General features: G+C 45.3%; 2 protein-coding genes across 2 annotated transcripts in view; one reads left to right on the top strand and one right to left on the bottom strand.

Moving 5' to 3' along the window:
* Positions 1-30: 30 nt before the first annotated feature.
* ndufv2 (NADH:ubiquinone oxidoreductase core subunit V2) lies at positions 31-8,368 on the bottom strand. The gene is made up of 8 exons (XM_027017437.2): positions 8,212-8,368; positions 7,817-7,879; positions 6,347-6,409; positions 5,019-5,135; positions 4,323-4,491; positions 3,098-3,207; positions 773-849; positions 31-228 (listed from the first exon to the last, which is right to left on the bottom strand). Exons 1-8 carry the CDS (start codon positions 8,251-8,253, stop codon positions 135-137), a joined length of 735 nt encoding a protein of 244 aa, XP_026873238.2. The 5' UTR covers positions 8,254-8,368; the 3' UTR covers positions 31-134.
* acss2l (acyl-CoA synthetase short chain family member 2 like) overlaps positions 7,900-12,191 on the top strand; it is an 11,514-nt gene continuing 7,222 nt past the window's right edge. Inside the window, exons 1-5 of the mRNA XM_027017436.2 lie at positions 7,900-8,163; positions 9,048-9,193; positions 9,307-9,502; positions 10,974-11,065; positions 11,180-11,283. Coding sequence (XP_026873237.2) covers positions 8,090-8,163; positions 9,048-9,193; positions 9,307-9,502; positions 10,974-11,065; positions 11,180-11,283 — 612 coding nt within the window. The 5' untranslated portion in view covers positions 7,900-8,089. The remainder of the gene's footprint in view (positions 8,164-9,047; positions 9,194-9,306; positions 9,503-10,973; positions 11,066-11,179; positions 11,284-12,191) is intronic.

Below are 12,191 nucleotides of genomic sequence, written 5' to 3'. Positions count from 1 at the left end.
GGTGTGGGTGCAAAACAAATTGGACCACACTACAGTTACTAACATTTTATTTACATTTATAAATGTCATTGACGTTTATAAGAACTCAGGTCAAGCCAGGCAGGAGCCCGTTGTGCAGATGGTCCCTCAGGTGTTTATAAGTCGGACCGGACCCCGAAACCAGGGCCAGGGGGTGGGCCAGTTAGTGAGGTCAGTCCTCCAGCGGGTTCACAGGAGAAACGGCCACTCCTGTGCACAAAAAGATTGTGATTAGTCAGTATAGCCAGTGCCGAGTTGTTCTCCAAACAAAATGTATTTAAAGCTTCCCAATTGTAATCGTGTGCGTTTGTGGAGTTAACTAATTAAAATTGCAAGTAAAGATATGTAATTGCATGAGGAAACCTGATATCAGTGACTGGTAAATGCATACATTGTGTAAATAAAAATAGGGTTGTTGACTGGTCAAGAAAGCTGTTTAGAGATTATGTTTAAATGCATTAGAGACATTTTCAAATGACACTGTCAGTCTGGGCAAAAATGTGCTTGGTGGAAGAATTAAAAGGACATTTAGATCTGGCCAAATCTGAGGCAGACTTAAAACTCCACAACAGAACTGGTCCTAGTGAAAAGACAAGTACATGCTCATGTGTCATCACAACACGTTTCATCATCAGGAACAGAAACCTACGCTGGCGACTGCCTTTCTCTCTTACTGCACTGGAAAGCATTACACAGAACAAAAGTGATGACCTTTCTAGTCATTTCTCCCCTAAAGCGGGCAGGCCCGCCGTACCTGGGCCCTGGTGGAGGCACTCTGCCTGCTTTTAGTTCATCGATGATGTGCTCAATGTCTGAAGGCTTCAGGTCCTCCTGGGAAACAATAGGGGAAGAACACACTCGTAAACGGGTTACATGCTCCCCCTTTGCCGTGTGCCGCCGGCGCAGGGGATCAGCCTCGTGAATCACGCGGGTGTTCCCCCCCCCAGTGCTTTGATTACTCGCTGAACGTTCTGAAACCCAGCCACTCCCTTGTCCACAAACGGCAGCTTGGCAAGTCAATTCCCACTGGACGCTGGTTGTGAAAGTGTGACTCCTGAGTGCGAGTCCACAGGAGATGTGGTTCACTGGCCCATTTAGCCTGCAGGCACAAGTCTAGAACCAGCTGCAGCATTGAGCTGCTCCCTTTATGGAGATACAGGCATCTGTGGCATGGGGCCCAGGAGTGCACACTCACTGCACATGCCGGAAGTCCTCAATACTCCGTCGTTGTGGATGTAAGCGCTAACCTACGGAGGCCACCTATTTGACAGCATGCACGTGGCTGACGCACAGCGTCCTTGAAAGGTGGCGGCGAGAGGTGAGGTTTGTTGCGGAGGAAACACATGAGCTGTCACATTCCTCATGCAGCGAGGGTGAGGTTTAAAGCATAGGTGGGAACTGGCCAAGGGTAGTAGGGGACGAGGAAACACACACACGTTCTTACATCTATTATACCAGCAGTAAGTCGGTTAGCACTTCAGTTATTTAAACTCAACTCAAAATCTCCATAACCCCCCACCCACACTAGTTTCAGGAGCATTAATAGAAGAAGCTACATCACAGATAGGAAGCAAAAATCAAGTTGTGCCAGCAGCTCAAAACGGTGTTGATTATTAACCCTATGAGTGGAACCAGCCAGCCCATTCTTAGCTGCCGAGTCCCAACAAGCGACTGACTTTCCATTTAACTGTGAGGTCACCATGAATGCCACTGCTCTCCCCAGCAGCTCGAAGGCAGTTCTGGTTCACGTAAGCAGACCCTGAACGGAATTTACCTATCAGTCCAACAGCTCTTTGAGTCACTAGTTCATATTTCATAAAATGACTTTGCATTTGCATTACTACACACACACACACACACATATATATATATACACACACACACACACAAACACATATATACACACACACACACACACACACACATATACACACACATATATATACACACACACACACACTCACACTCACACACACACACACATAAAAGAACACCTCTTGTCTTCAGATGTGATCGTGGAAGATTAACATGTCTTTCTTTTTTTTTCCAGTACAGGAGGCTCTTGTGTATTATTGTAGCTGTAAAAATGAATATAACTTTTTTTTTTTTGCTGGTATCTAATTTTCAAAATCTGCACAAAGGAAGAGGTCCTTTTAACTAGACTGCCATTCAAGAGGACAGTATTATAGGACTACGGCATTTTGAACTATCAGTAGAAACGTGTAGGGCAATCCATAAGACATCCATAAAGGCATATTATATAGAATATTATAGTATATAATAGAGTATTAATGCTTCAGTGGCATTTGTTCATGGTTTGAGGTTGCTGTATGAATAACTCATATTCCATTTATGATACCAGCACAACAGTTATTCAGCAGGGTGAAAAACTACTTTTGCAGTCAGAATGAGTCAGTCAGGAGAAACATGTCTGTTAGGCTTTACTTCCAAGGGAAGTACTAAGTACGATCATCAATCACAATCTTTAACAAATTCAACAATACATTTTGCTGTATGTCGTCGGCTTAGCACTTAGCACTTGTAACTTGCTTGTGTTCTGCATGTGACCACTAGCATGACATAGTGGGTGCGTGCATGTCCAAAAACAGCAACGAGACAGGACTCGCGCAATAAAAACAACGAGACGGGACTCCCGTATTAAAAACAACAACGAGACAGGACTCGCGCAATAAAAACAACGAGACGGGACTCCCGTATTAAAAACAACAACGAGACAGGACTCGCGCATTAAAAACAACGAGACAGGACTCCCGTATTTAAAACAACGAGACAGGACTCCCGTATTTAAAACAACGAGACAGGACTCGCGCATTAAAAACAACGAGACAGGACTCGCGCATTAAAAGCAACGAGACGGGACTCCCGTATTAAAAACAACAACGAGACGGGACTCTGCACTACAAGCAGGAAATGCACACATCATCTCCATCTGCATCTTAGAAAGGCCAGCCAGGGCAGAACCTCCCTTAGAGCTGATGTTGAAACGAAGCCGTTTGGAGGGCTGTGTACGAGTGCTCTCATCTGTAATGTGCTTGGAAACCTGAATAACCGTACTTACATAATAGAGGTCGTTGATTTGAACCATCGGGGCGTTCACACACGCACCAAGACATTCGACTTCTATAAGTGTGAACAGCTTGTCTGGTGTGGTCTCTCCAACTTTGATACCTAAGGACGGGAAAGGGGTGGTTTTAGGCATTTGAAGAATCAAATATAACTAATAAATCTTAGAGATGTAAGGATGTTTCCGATTAAAAAAATCACAAATGCAGCAATTAAACTAACCCTGCGTTTTACCAAGTGTTAATTACTGCATTTGTATATGCATTTATTCACAGTGTCATTCTAATTAACAATGTAAAGTAATGCATTTATTATGTCACAGGTTATGCAAAGGAAAGCTTGGTATTTGTTTAGTGTCAGTTAATTCTAATCTCCTGTGTGCGGCTGTATTAAATTTAATTTGTGTGTGTCCATGTTTGGTGGAGAAATTAAATTTGTACATCTGTATTTTTTTTTATTATTACTATTACATTAAGATGCATAAAAATATTTAAGTGGGATTAACTGACCAAAGTCTTTTGATACTAGGTGTAATAACTTGTCATGGTGTCTTTTCACTACTCATAATTAAGAACACATGTAGCCCAAAATAGAAAAAACAAAAACCACCGTTTCCTGAATCATGATCCATGTGTCATGATGATAATGTATCACTAATTGCCTGGATGATGTACATACACAAACACACCACTTAATTGGAAATCTGTACTTGTACCTACATTCACTAGTGCTCTGTAGATGTGTTTTATGCATGCCTAGTTACAGGTGGCTGCAGATCTGTTGATTTGCATTTCAGTGCCTTACCAAAGGACATAAGGGTAATGACGGTAATGCTGATATGTTAGCATCAGGCACGGTGAAGGTCATTGAAACTGTGGACTTGACAGTAGTCTGCCAGCTAAACATATCCCACCAACCAGCCCTGTAGTCAGAAACTGACCACTGAAGAACTGATGGACAGTCAACACTGTGCACGGAGACAGATGTTTAAAGGTTCTTGCAGGTGGTGGTTTTAAGTGTGTGTGTGTGTGTGTATTCGTATATATTATACACACACAGCCACTGAGATACTATACATGAGGCTACAGACTAGGTGGACCTTGTGACTCCAGTTTGTTCTGATCAGGAAGGAGCAGCTCAGTAAAGTCAGCCACCCTTCAGAGACTCCTCACACGCTTAACATGGCCCCCTGGTGGAGGGTGGGGACACTGCACGCTTACCCAGCTTGTTCTGGATGGTCTGCAGGATGCTGTCCGAGGCGCACAGCATGCACGGCGTGGTGGTGCACACCTGGATGTGGTATTTCCCCACCGGCTGGCGGAGGAACATGGTGTAGAATGTAGCCACCTCGTACACCCTCATCGGTGGGATCTCCAGGACCTCGGCCACCTGGAAAACAAGACGACCTTCAGATGAGTTACTGTGTCACAGAGCATGAAAATAATTTCTGATATGTAGCTTTATAAAGATTATTTTGTCGAATTTGGTTTTGGTTACAATGACCAAAAAAAAAAAGCTAACAAAAAAAGCAAACCACATGGTAACTGCCTAATGACAAAACTGTATAAATCCTTTTTTTCATCCATTATTCAATAATGAATAATTATTTATTAATTAATTATAATCCATTATTCAAAATAATGACAAAGGCGAATGACTATCAGGCTCTTTTACTATGTAGATTGTATATTCACAGCATCAAACTTCATGAGCTGACAGCATAACTCATGATCTAAGAGAGCAGAGTTCACCCCAGCCTGTAAACAACTCCAACCTTTTAATTTCCTCAGCCCTTCCTAAAAACTGACCAAGCCATGCAGCCAATCATCTAAATGCAACAGCACACGCAATATACTCCTAAGACGTTCTGTTATTCTAACATCCAGCCGCGGTTGCCACAGTGCGGCGGTTTTTACCTTGTTCATTGCCGAGACGGGGAGCCAGCCGTGCTGTCTCTGGGCCAAGTCCAGGACAGGCAGGGTGGCAGCCTGCTTGTGGCCTTTGGGATAGTTGTTGATTATGGCTTCAACTCTCTACCACCAAACAAAACGTATACGTTAGCACACAAACTGTAAACAGTAAGTCGCTCAGTTCACCACCAATCGGGCACCGGGGATTTTACTGCTGCCTGTCTGACAAAGGGCTCCAGTGTGACCCGCTGACCTGCCCAGGAAACGGACTCTGGTGGGACGACATACCTTCCGATGCCAAGCTTTGGTTGCCCAGGAAACCTAAGTTCTATTTGCCCTCGGTTATTATGGAAAAACTAGAGATACATGAATGCCATTTTTGTATGTTCAATAATACGTGCTTTTTGGTACTTATATCCAAGTTATCTGTGGATATTTTCTCTCACCTAGATAATGGTTGCTGTGGCAGTGAAATACAAAAATCCACAATTGTCAATTATGTCTAGATCTTGACATTCCTTGCAGTCTGTTCTTTACTGGGACAGCTTTCACTACACTTGCATCACAAAGGGCATCGCATCGGATGTGGGTAGAGCACAAGAGCATGGTGTAAGACCAACACCCTGTATTTGGACATGCGGGTACGGTGTAAGACCAACACCCTGTATTTGGACATGCGGGTACGGTGTAAGACCAACACCCTGTATTTGGACATGCGGGTACGGTGTAAGACCAACACCCTGTATTTGGACATGCGGGTACGGTGTAAGACCAACACCCTGTATTTGGACATGCGGGTACGGTGTAAGACCAACACCCTGTATTTGGACATGCGGGTACGGTGTAAGACCAACACCCTGTATTTGGACATGCGGGTACGGTGTAAGACCAACACCCTGTATTTGGACATGCGGGTACGGTGTAAGACCAACACCCTGTATTTGGACATGCGGGTACGGTGTAAGACCAACACCCTGTATTTGGACATGCGGGTACGGTGTAAGACCAACACCCTGTATTTGGACATGCGGGTACGGTGTAAGACCAACACCCTGTATTTGGACATGCGGGTACGGTGTAAGACCAACACCCTGTATTTGGACATGCGGGTACGGTGTAAGACCAACATCCTGTATTTGGACATGCGGGTACGGTGTAAGACCAACACCCTGTATTTGGACATGCAGGTACGGTGTAAGACCAACACCCTGTATCTGGACATGTGAGTACAGTATAAGACCAACACTTTATATTTGAACATGCGGGTACAGTATAAGACCAACACCTTATACAACACCAACACCTTATAACTTGGGAGTAAGATGCAGGCTCACCTTCATGTTCTCAGGGGTGAACTCGAATGGAGTGTCTGGATTATTTTCTGGTGTATCTTTATGCTGAAATAAAATTAAAGACAATTATTCTGTCTTTGAATTACTGAATAAACTTAGTTTAAAGCTGCTTTCTGTGAGAATGAATTGGTTTTACCATTAATAAGTTATGAAAACTTGTCCAAAACAGCAAGCATTAAAATGTGTTTGACACAATGTCCAACCCAAATGCACATTGTGCATCTAAGTGGCAAAACTGCTTTGCTTATATGTGGGCTGCAGTTTGTCACATCTCACATTTAAATCACTTCTGTGTTTCTCCTAATGAGGATATATACTAGAATACAGGATTGTATAATATGATTTTGAACAAAGGACCACATTTACACATCTCCATCTTAACATCCAATCTTAACAACCAATCACTTTTCTTTCCTTCCATACATTGCCACCCACAAACCACCTTCTTTGTTTTTTATTTTACTTTTCAAACCTAACAGGGTTTCAGCTATCAAGCTACAAGATGCCTCCCCCTTGAACAGAATGCTTCTTAGCGCGCCACCATTTTTTGATGGACCTCAGACAGATTATATTTAGTCTAGCTCTCAATGTTTTATGTATATCAGATTTTTTTTTTTTTAATCTAGCACTTTAATCCAGTTTTGACTAACAGCTTTCAATTAGCCACATGTCTAGGCTCCATTTCTAGCTCCTATCAAGCTCTTATGCAGTGTTTCTCAACCTTGACCTCAGGACCCACCAGACAGTCCATATTTTTGCTCTAACCCAGCTCCCAGGTCTTCGGTGTTTTTCATTTCCTGCTTTAGGGATGCTGGTAGCTGGATGAAGCAGTCTAGTTGGTGGAACCCGAGCACCGGGTTGAGGAACGGACCCACGTGTGGGTCGGCTCTGACGCTGACTTTTTTTTACATGGTTGTCATATTAGGGGACAACGCTAAATACCCAATATATATCATGATGATGCTGTGACCTCTTGACTGGCTCAATATTAAGGTGACCTAAAAAAGCTGCTCCAGAAAGCAGGTGACATCCTTTCCACCTTTCAAATCCACGTCATATTAACATAGAAGATTAAAGATAAAATTCTGCCCTCAGCAGGTGTACCAGTAAGAGTCAACCCTTTGCCCCCCCCCCCCCAAAAAAAAGCTCTTCGCTACTAATAAGATCCACTGAATTCCTCGCCTACTTCTAAATCAAATCCTGGTTAGTGTGGAACCTTGACAGAGGGTTAAGAATAAAGCCTTTGTTGAATGACATTAATGTGTCAAAATATGTTACTTGACTAGTAATCGGAAGGTTGCTGGTTCAAGTCCCCCCACTGCTAGGTTGCCACTGTTGAGTCCCCGAGCAAGGCCCATAACCCTCAATTATTCAAGTTGTACTCAATCATAATTGTAGGTCATCTAAATGCTATAAAATACATGTCAAAACAAAAGAGCCAAAAGTTGGTACCACAAAGATCCCTCCTGCTGCGGCGCGGGCGACAGACCGGTGTAGGCTGCGGACGTGCGTGCCCTGCGAACACGAAAGGCGAGACGGGGGTTATTGTTTTAAAAAGCAACTACGACAAAAACCAAACTCCACCTCTAGTCGTGGTTCGTTCACGTTGCGCGCTGAGCCTTGTCGCCGTGTTTACAAGGTGTTTACAACGTTGAACGTGTCACAGGAACAGGAATTTAGTTAAAAGAACCGAGCTGTAACCCACTGCCATTAACTAGCACAGCTATGCTAGCTTGCCCTTGCAGGATGTCACAGCTTGGCTTTCCGGATTCACACCAAAACAACACCGTTTCCCACAGGTATGCGAAATATTATGCATTGAAATGTAACGCGTTGAAACGACTTACCGCATGCGACAACGCTGACCGAAGCGCAGAGGATAATAACATGTTTGTCGGCGCTTCTTGGATTTACGATGGCGGACATCAACACGAGAACGACGTGAGATCGATTCAGCGGGTCTGCTTGAGCTCTCCAGGCCGTGTAATCGAAAACGGATAGCGTGTTGTACTGCGCATGCAAACTCGACCCTGACAGGCAAATGCGCGTCAGTGTCTTATTATAGTGAAACGGGCACAGCTCCATATAATTACTGTGCAATAACAGCTATGCAATCATTAGCTCTTTATGTTGATCTTTAGAAATTATGATTAGCGCACAACTCTATGCGCCTACCAAACTGCATGGGGACTAAAACCACTGTTTTCTAGTTGAATTTAATTTAAAGGCTTTGGCATGCACGTTATGGCCAGCCAACACGTTCTATTCTGTAAAGTTTTTTTTTTTCTTTGAAGCCTTCTTTTTTGAAAAAAAAAATCAGCAACAAAAAGCAAATAGGAAGATGTGTACCACAGATGACAAAGATGAACTTTTCTGTAAATGTGTTACACTGGACGGTGAGGAGGCGAGTTTTTCTGTCGGTCCGCCGACCACTGTCCCCTGCGCGTCCCTTGCGCGTCTCAAGCGCGTCCGCCTCCGTAATGGGGCCAGCAGGAGAGAGTTCGTCAGGCCAGTGAAAAAGTAGGAGTGCCAAACGGAGCGCTGCGATTGGCTCATGAACCGAGGCGGGCTGCCACCATAAAGCGCTTCATAGCTGAATTACGGGGCAGATCGCTGCCGTTAACGCCTTCGGGAGGTACAGCACTAAGGAGTGTGGAATCGTCAACTTCTTTCCATCCTACAGCCATCTGACAGTCATGGTGGTCCCAGGTCGTCAGGACAAAGAGGAGAAGATATACTACCCCCCAGAGGATCTGCAAATGAACGCTCACGTGCCAAATTTTAACTCATACCTTGCCTTATACAAAAGGTCCATCGAGGAACCCGAAGGTAAGACAGCTTAGAAACGAGTTCCCCGCTACAGGCCAACACAAACAGACATCGGTTGTGGGGCTATGTTATAGTGTTATCCCAAGCTTGTGCACGTCTGTTGACCCCCGCAGAGTTCTGGAGGGACGCGGCTCAGGAGTTCTACTGGAAGGAGTCTCCATCAGGCCAGATACTGCAGTTCAACTTTGATGTCACCAAGGGAAACATAAGCATGAAGTTCATGGCAGGAGCCAAGACCAACATGTGTTACAACGTGCTGGATCGCAACGTGCTGGACCGGAACCTCGGCGAGAAAGTCGCGTACCTCTGGTGAGCGAACCGGCTTTGGACCGTTCTCGTACGAGAGAGCGCACAGGTCACATCATGTTTTCAGGCCTCTGCAGGAGAACTGCACCTCACACAGTCTGGGCACCCACAGTGTAACTCAGCAAAACGTTGTCCATTCAGTTAGGAGAAACTAACATGATATATGAAATTGATGGGAAGACACACAATAGGGCTTCTAGACAGTCACAATAATTCAGACAACCTGAAGTCCACCCACCATATTTTTGCGTTTTTCTTCCACCATGTTGAATTAACCCGAGTACAGTTAAACTGAATCTAATGTGACATCATATGTGTATATTTAAATCTGTAGGAGCCGATCGACATTATGTATGATTATAATCCTTTATGGCAAGCTTTGATAATTTGGTTGTTCCTCCAGAAACCTTTACAGGGAACAGTGCTCCACCTTTATAAAGCATCTTAAAGTTTCCCAACTCCCTTCTTCACCATGTAAAATGCAAGTGTTATCATAATTATAGTGTTCTTAAACAATGGGCAATAATCAACCACAGATTGTGCCACAACGGTCAAGCCATAGTCAAAGGGATGATGAATGAAGGATCTATTTGCATTATCTCTAAGCAAATACCGTAGGGGTTTCAGGTGTTTACACAGAAATTTCACTTAGTTACAAGCCAAACATGTTATGATGGGACACAATCAGACTGGACCCTACAGTAATCTGTCCCTCTTCTAGACTGTCCCTGGTCTTGGCTCAACCTCTCCTCTGACTGGATACCTGGGGGGCCAGGGGTCAGTTAGACATTAACCCAGAGCCGTTGCATGCGTTTAGGCTCTGGCTGTCTCATCGTGTCTGTCCCTGTTTAAGGCTGCATGGACCACTGCAGACGCGCGGAGGAGTTCCAGGAAATGAGGTTCAGGAAGGGTTCGTTAGCTGCAGCGCATCGTGAGGCAATGCTTTTTGTCACAGCTGCAAGGTCACTTTGGGTTGGGCTGCCTGTCAACAACCCCTCCTCTATGATCGCGTCGAACAGCTGCAGAAGCCCAGTATGCACGCATTCGCTTGCACAGTCACTCCGTGCACGCGTGTTCCAGGATGACACGGCACTTGTACCACGTGGCAGGAGCCAAACCAAACAGCGAAGCTTCGAACAGTGTGTGACATATCGTCGTTTGGTGATTTGGCTGTTCTTTTACCTTTTGCAACGAACAAGTACTACCGTCTAAATGCGATACGGGCCTGGGTGCCAGGGAACATGTTATCTTCTCCTGAAAATGGGGTGCACCGCTGGTATAAGAGCAGGCCAAGGTGGCCATCATGCCAGATCTGCGCATGACAATTAGGTTAATAATTAGGTATACGAGCAATTAGTTTGTCTTACCTCTTCTAATGTAGAAATCCCCCTTGTGAATTATGCAGCGTGACTTCACAGCCCTGACTTTTACACCCAACGTTTCTTGACGACTGGGTACTGAAACTCTTCTGTAGGGAGGGGAACTTGCCTGCCCATCATCAGACCATCACCTACGGGCAGCTGCTGAAGCAGGTGTGCAGATGTGCCAACGCCCTGAAGCAGACGGGTAAGTCCCTGTCTGCTTCTGCTCGCCTCTGTCAGTGACCAGACAGATGACTAACTGGAAGTAGATGGGCTTGAATGAACCTTGAATGAACATAGTGACTGGTTTCCTGTTCAGGTGTGAAGAAAGGTGACCGAGTGGCCATATACTTACCTATGATCCCAGAGCTGGTGGTGACCATGCTGGCCTGTGCCAGAATAGGGGCTGTACATTCTGCTGTGGTAAGTATACATACACCCCCCCACAAACCCCGCCCGAATACCTGCATCTGCTGCAAAAGAAAACTGTTTCACTGGAGCATCATTTTTGTCGGGGAGGCACTGCCCATCACATTTTGCTTCCCAGTCCGTTTTGGTGGGGCAGCTCGTTGAGAGACTGCCCCTGGTCTCACCCCACAGACAGCTTTGTGCTGTCAGGGGGTGTTTTCATCAGCAAAAAGAAATGTAAAAAACCCCAGTAGAATTCTCGAGGGTCGGGTCAGCGTGCGGACACCATGGGTTTCGCTGGGTTTATGGGCCACGTGGCCCTGAAGCGTTCGTCCGTGTACACTGGTACTTACGGAGCACGGTGCAGGGTTCAGACCCAGTTCAGCGGGAGGCTGCTGACGCTACAGCTCCCCTGCCGCCTGCCTGCCAGGGCTATTACTGCTGATGCCCCCCGTGCCAGGGCTATTACTGCTGATGCCCCCCGTGCCAGGGCTATTTCTGCCGTTCAGGTTCTCGGTGCAGCTATGGAAAGGTTGTGGCTGAAGCTAAAAATATCGCAGGGGTACTTTCAAGGTTGAACTTCATGGACCACGTGGGTCTTTTTTTCTGGACTGTTGGGATGTGAGAGGGCCCATTCCTCCCAGGTCATTGTTCTGCTTTCTGAGTCTGAGAAGAGGAAAAAAAAACCCTCTTTCCTGAAGGGACACGTCACATTCACGGTGTGTTTATGTTAATGTAAAGTTGATTCAACTGGACCTTCCAGACATGGACTGCTGGACAAGAACGTCCTGTCTCTTGGATCAGTTGGCTGTAAAAATCCAGCGGGCTTTAGGAAGTAGCCTTGCTTAATCACTAAATTGCAGTTCAAGCACACTGATATTTTAGGGAAGAGGTTCTTAGCAGTTTGGCTACAATGCAAATCT

Source organism: Electrophorus electricus, chromosome 7 (assembly GCF_013358815.1).
Source record: "Electrophorus electricus isolate fEleEle1 chromosome 7, fEleEle1.pri, whole genome shotgun sequence".
NCBI classification, from domain to species: Eukaryota; Metazoa; Chordata; class Actinopteri; order Gymnotiformes; family Gymnotidae; genus Electrophorus; species Electrophorus electricus.
Note: the sequence above shows the minus strand (reverse complement) of the source record. Positions and strands in the feature narration are given on the sequence as shown.

Excerpts from the sequence above, each read along its gene's own strand:
- ndufv2 (XM_027017437.2), bottom strand. The coding sequence starts at position 8,253 with ATGTTATTATCCTCTGCGCTTCGGTCAGCGTTGTCGCATGCG. Across the intron at positions 6,410-7,816 it reads CAGCAGGAGGGATCTTTGTG|CATAAAGATACACCAGAAAA; the intron begins GTACCAACTTTT and ends ATTTTATTTCAG. Across the intron at positions 3,208-4,322 it reads GACCATCCAGAACAAGCTGG|GTATCAAAGTTGGAGAGACC; the intron begins GTAAGCGTGCAG and ends TCCCGTCCTTAG.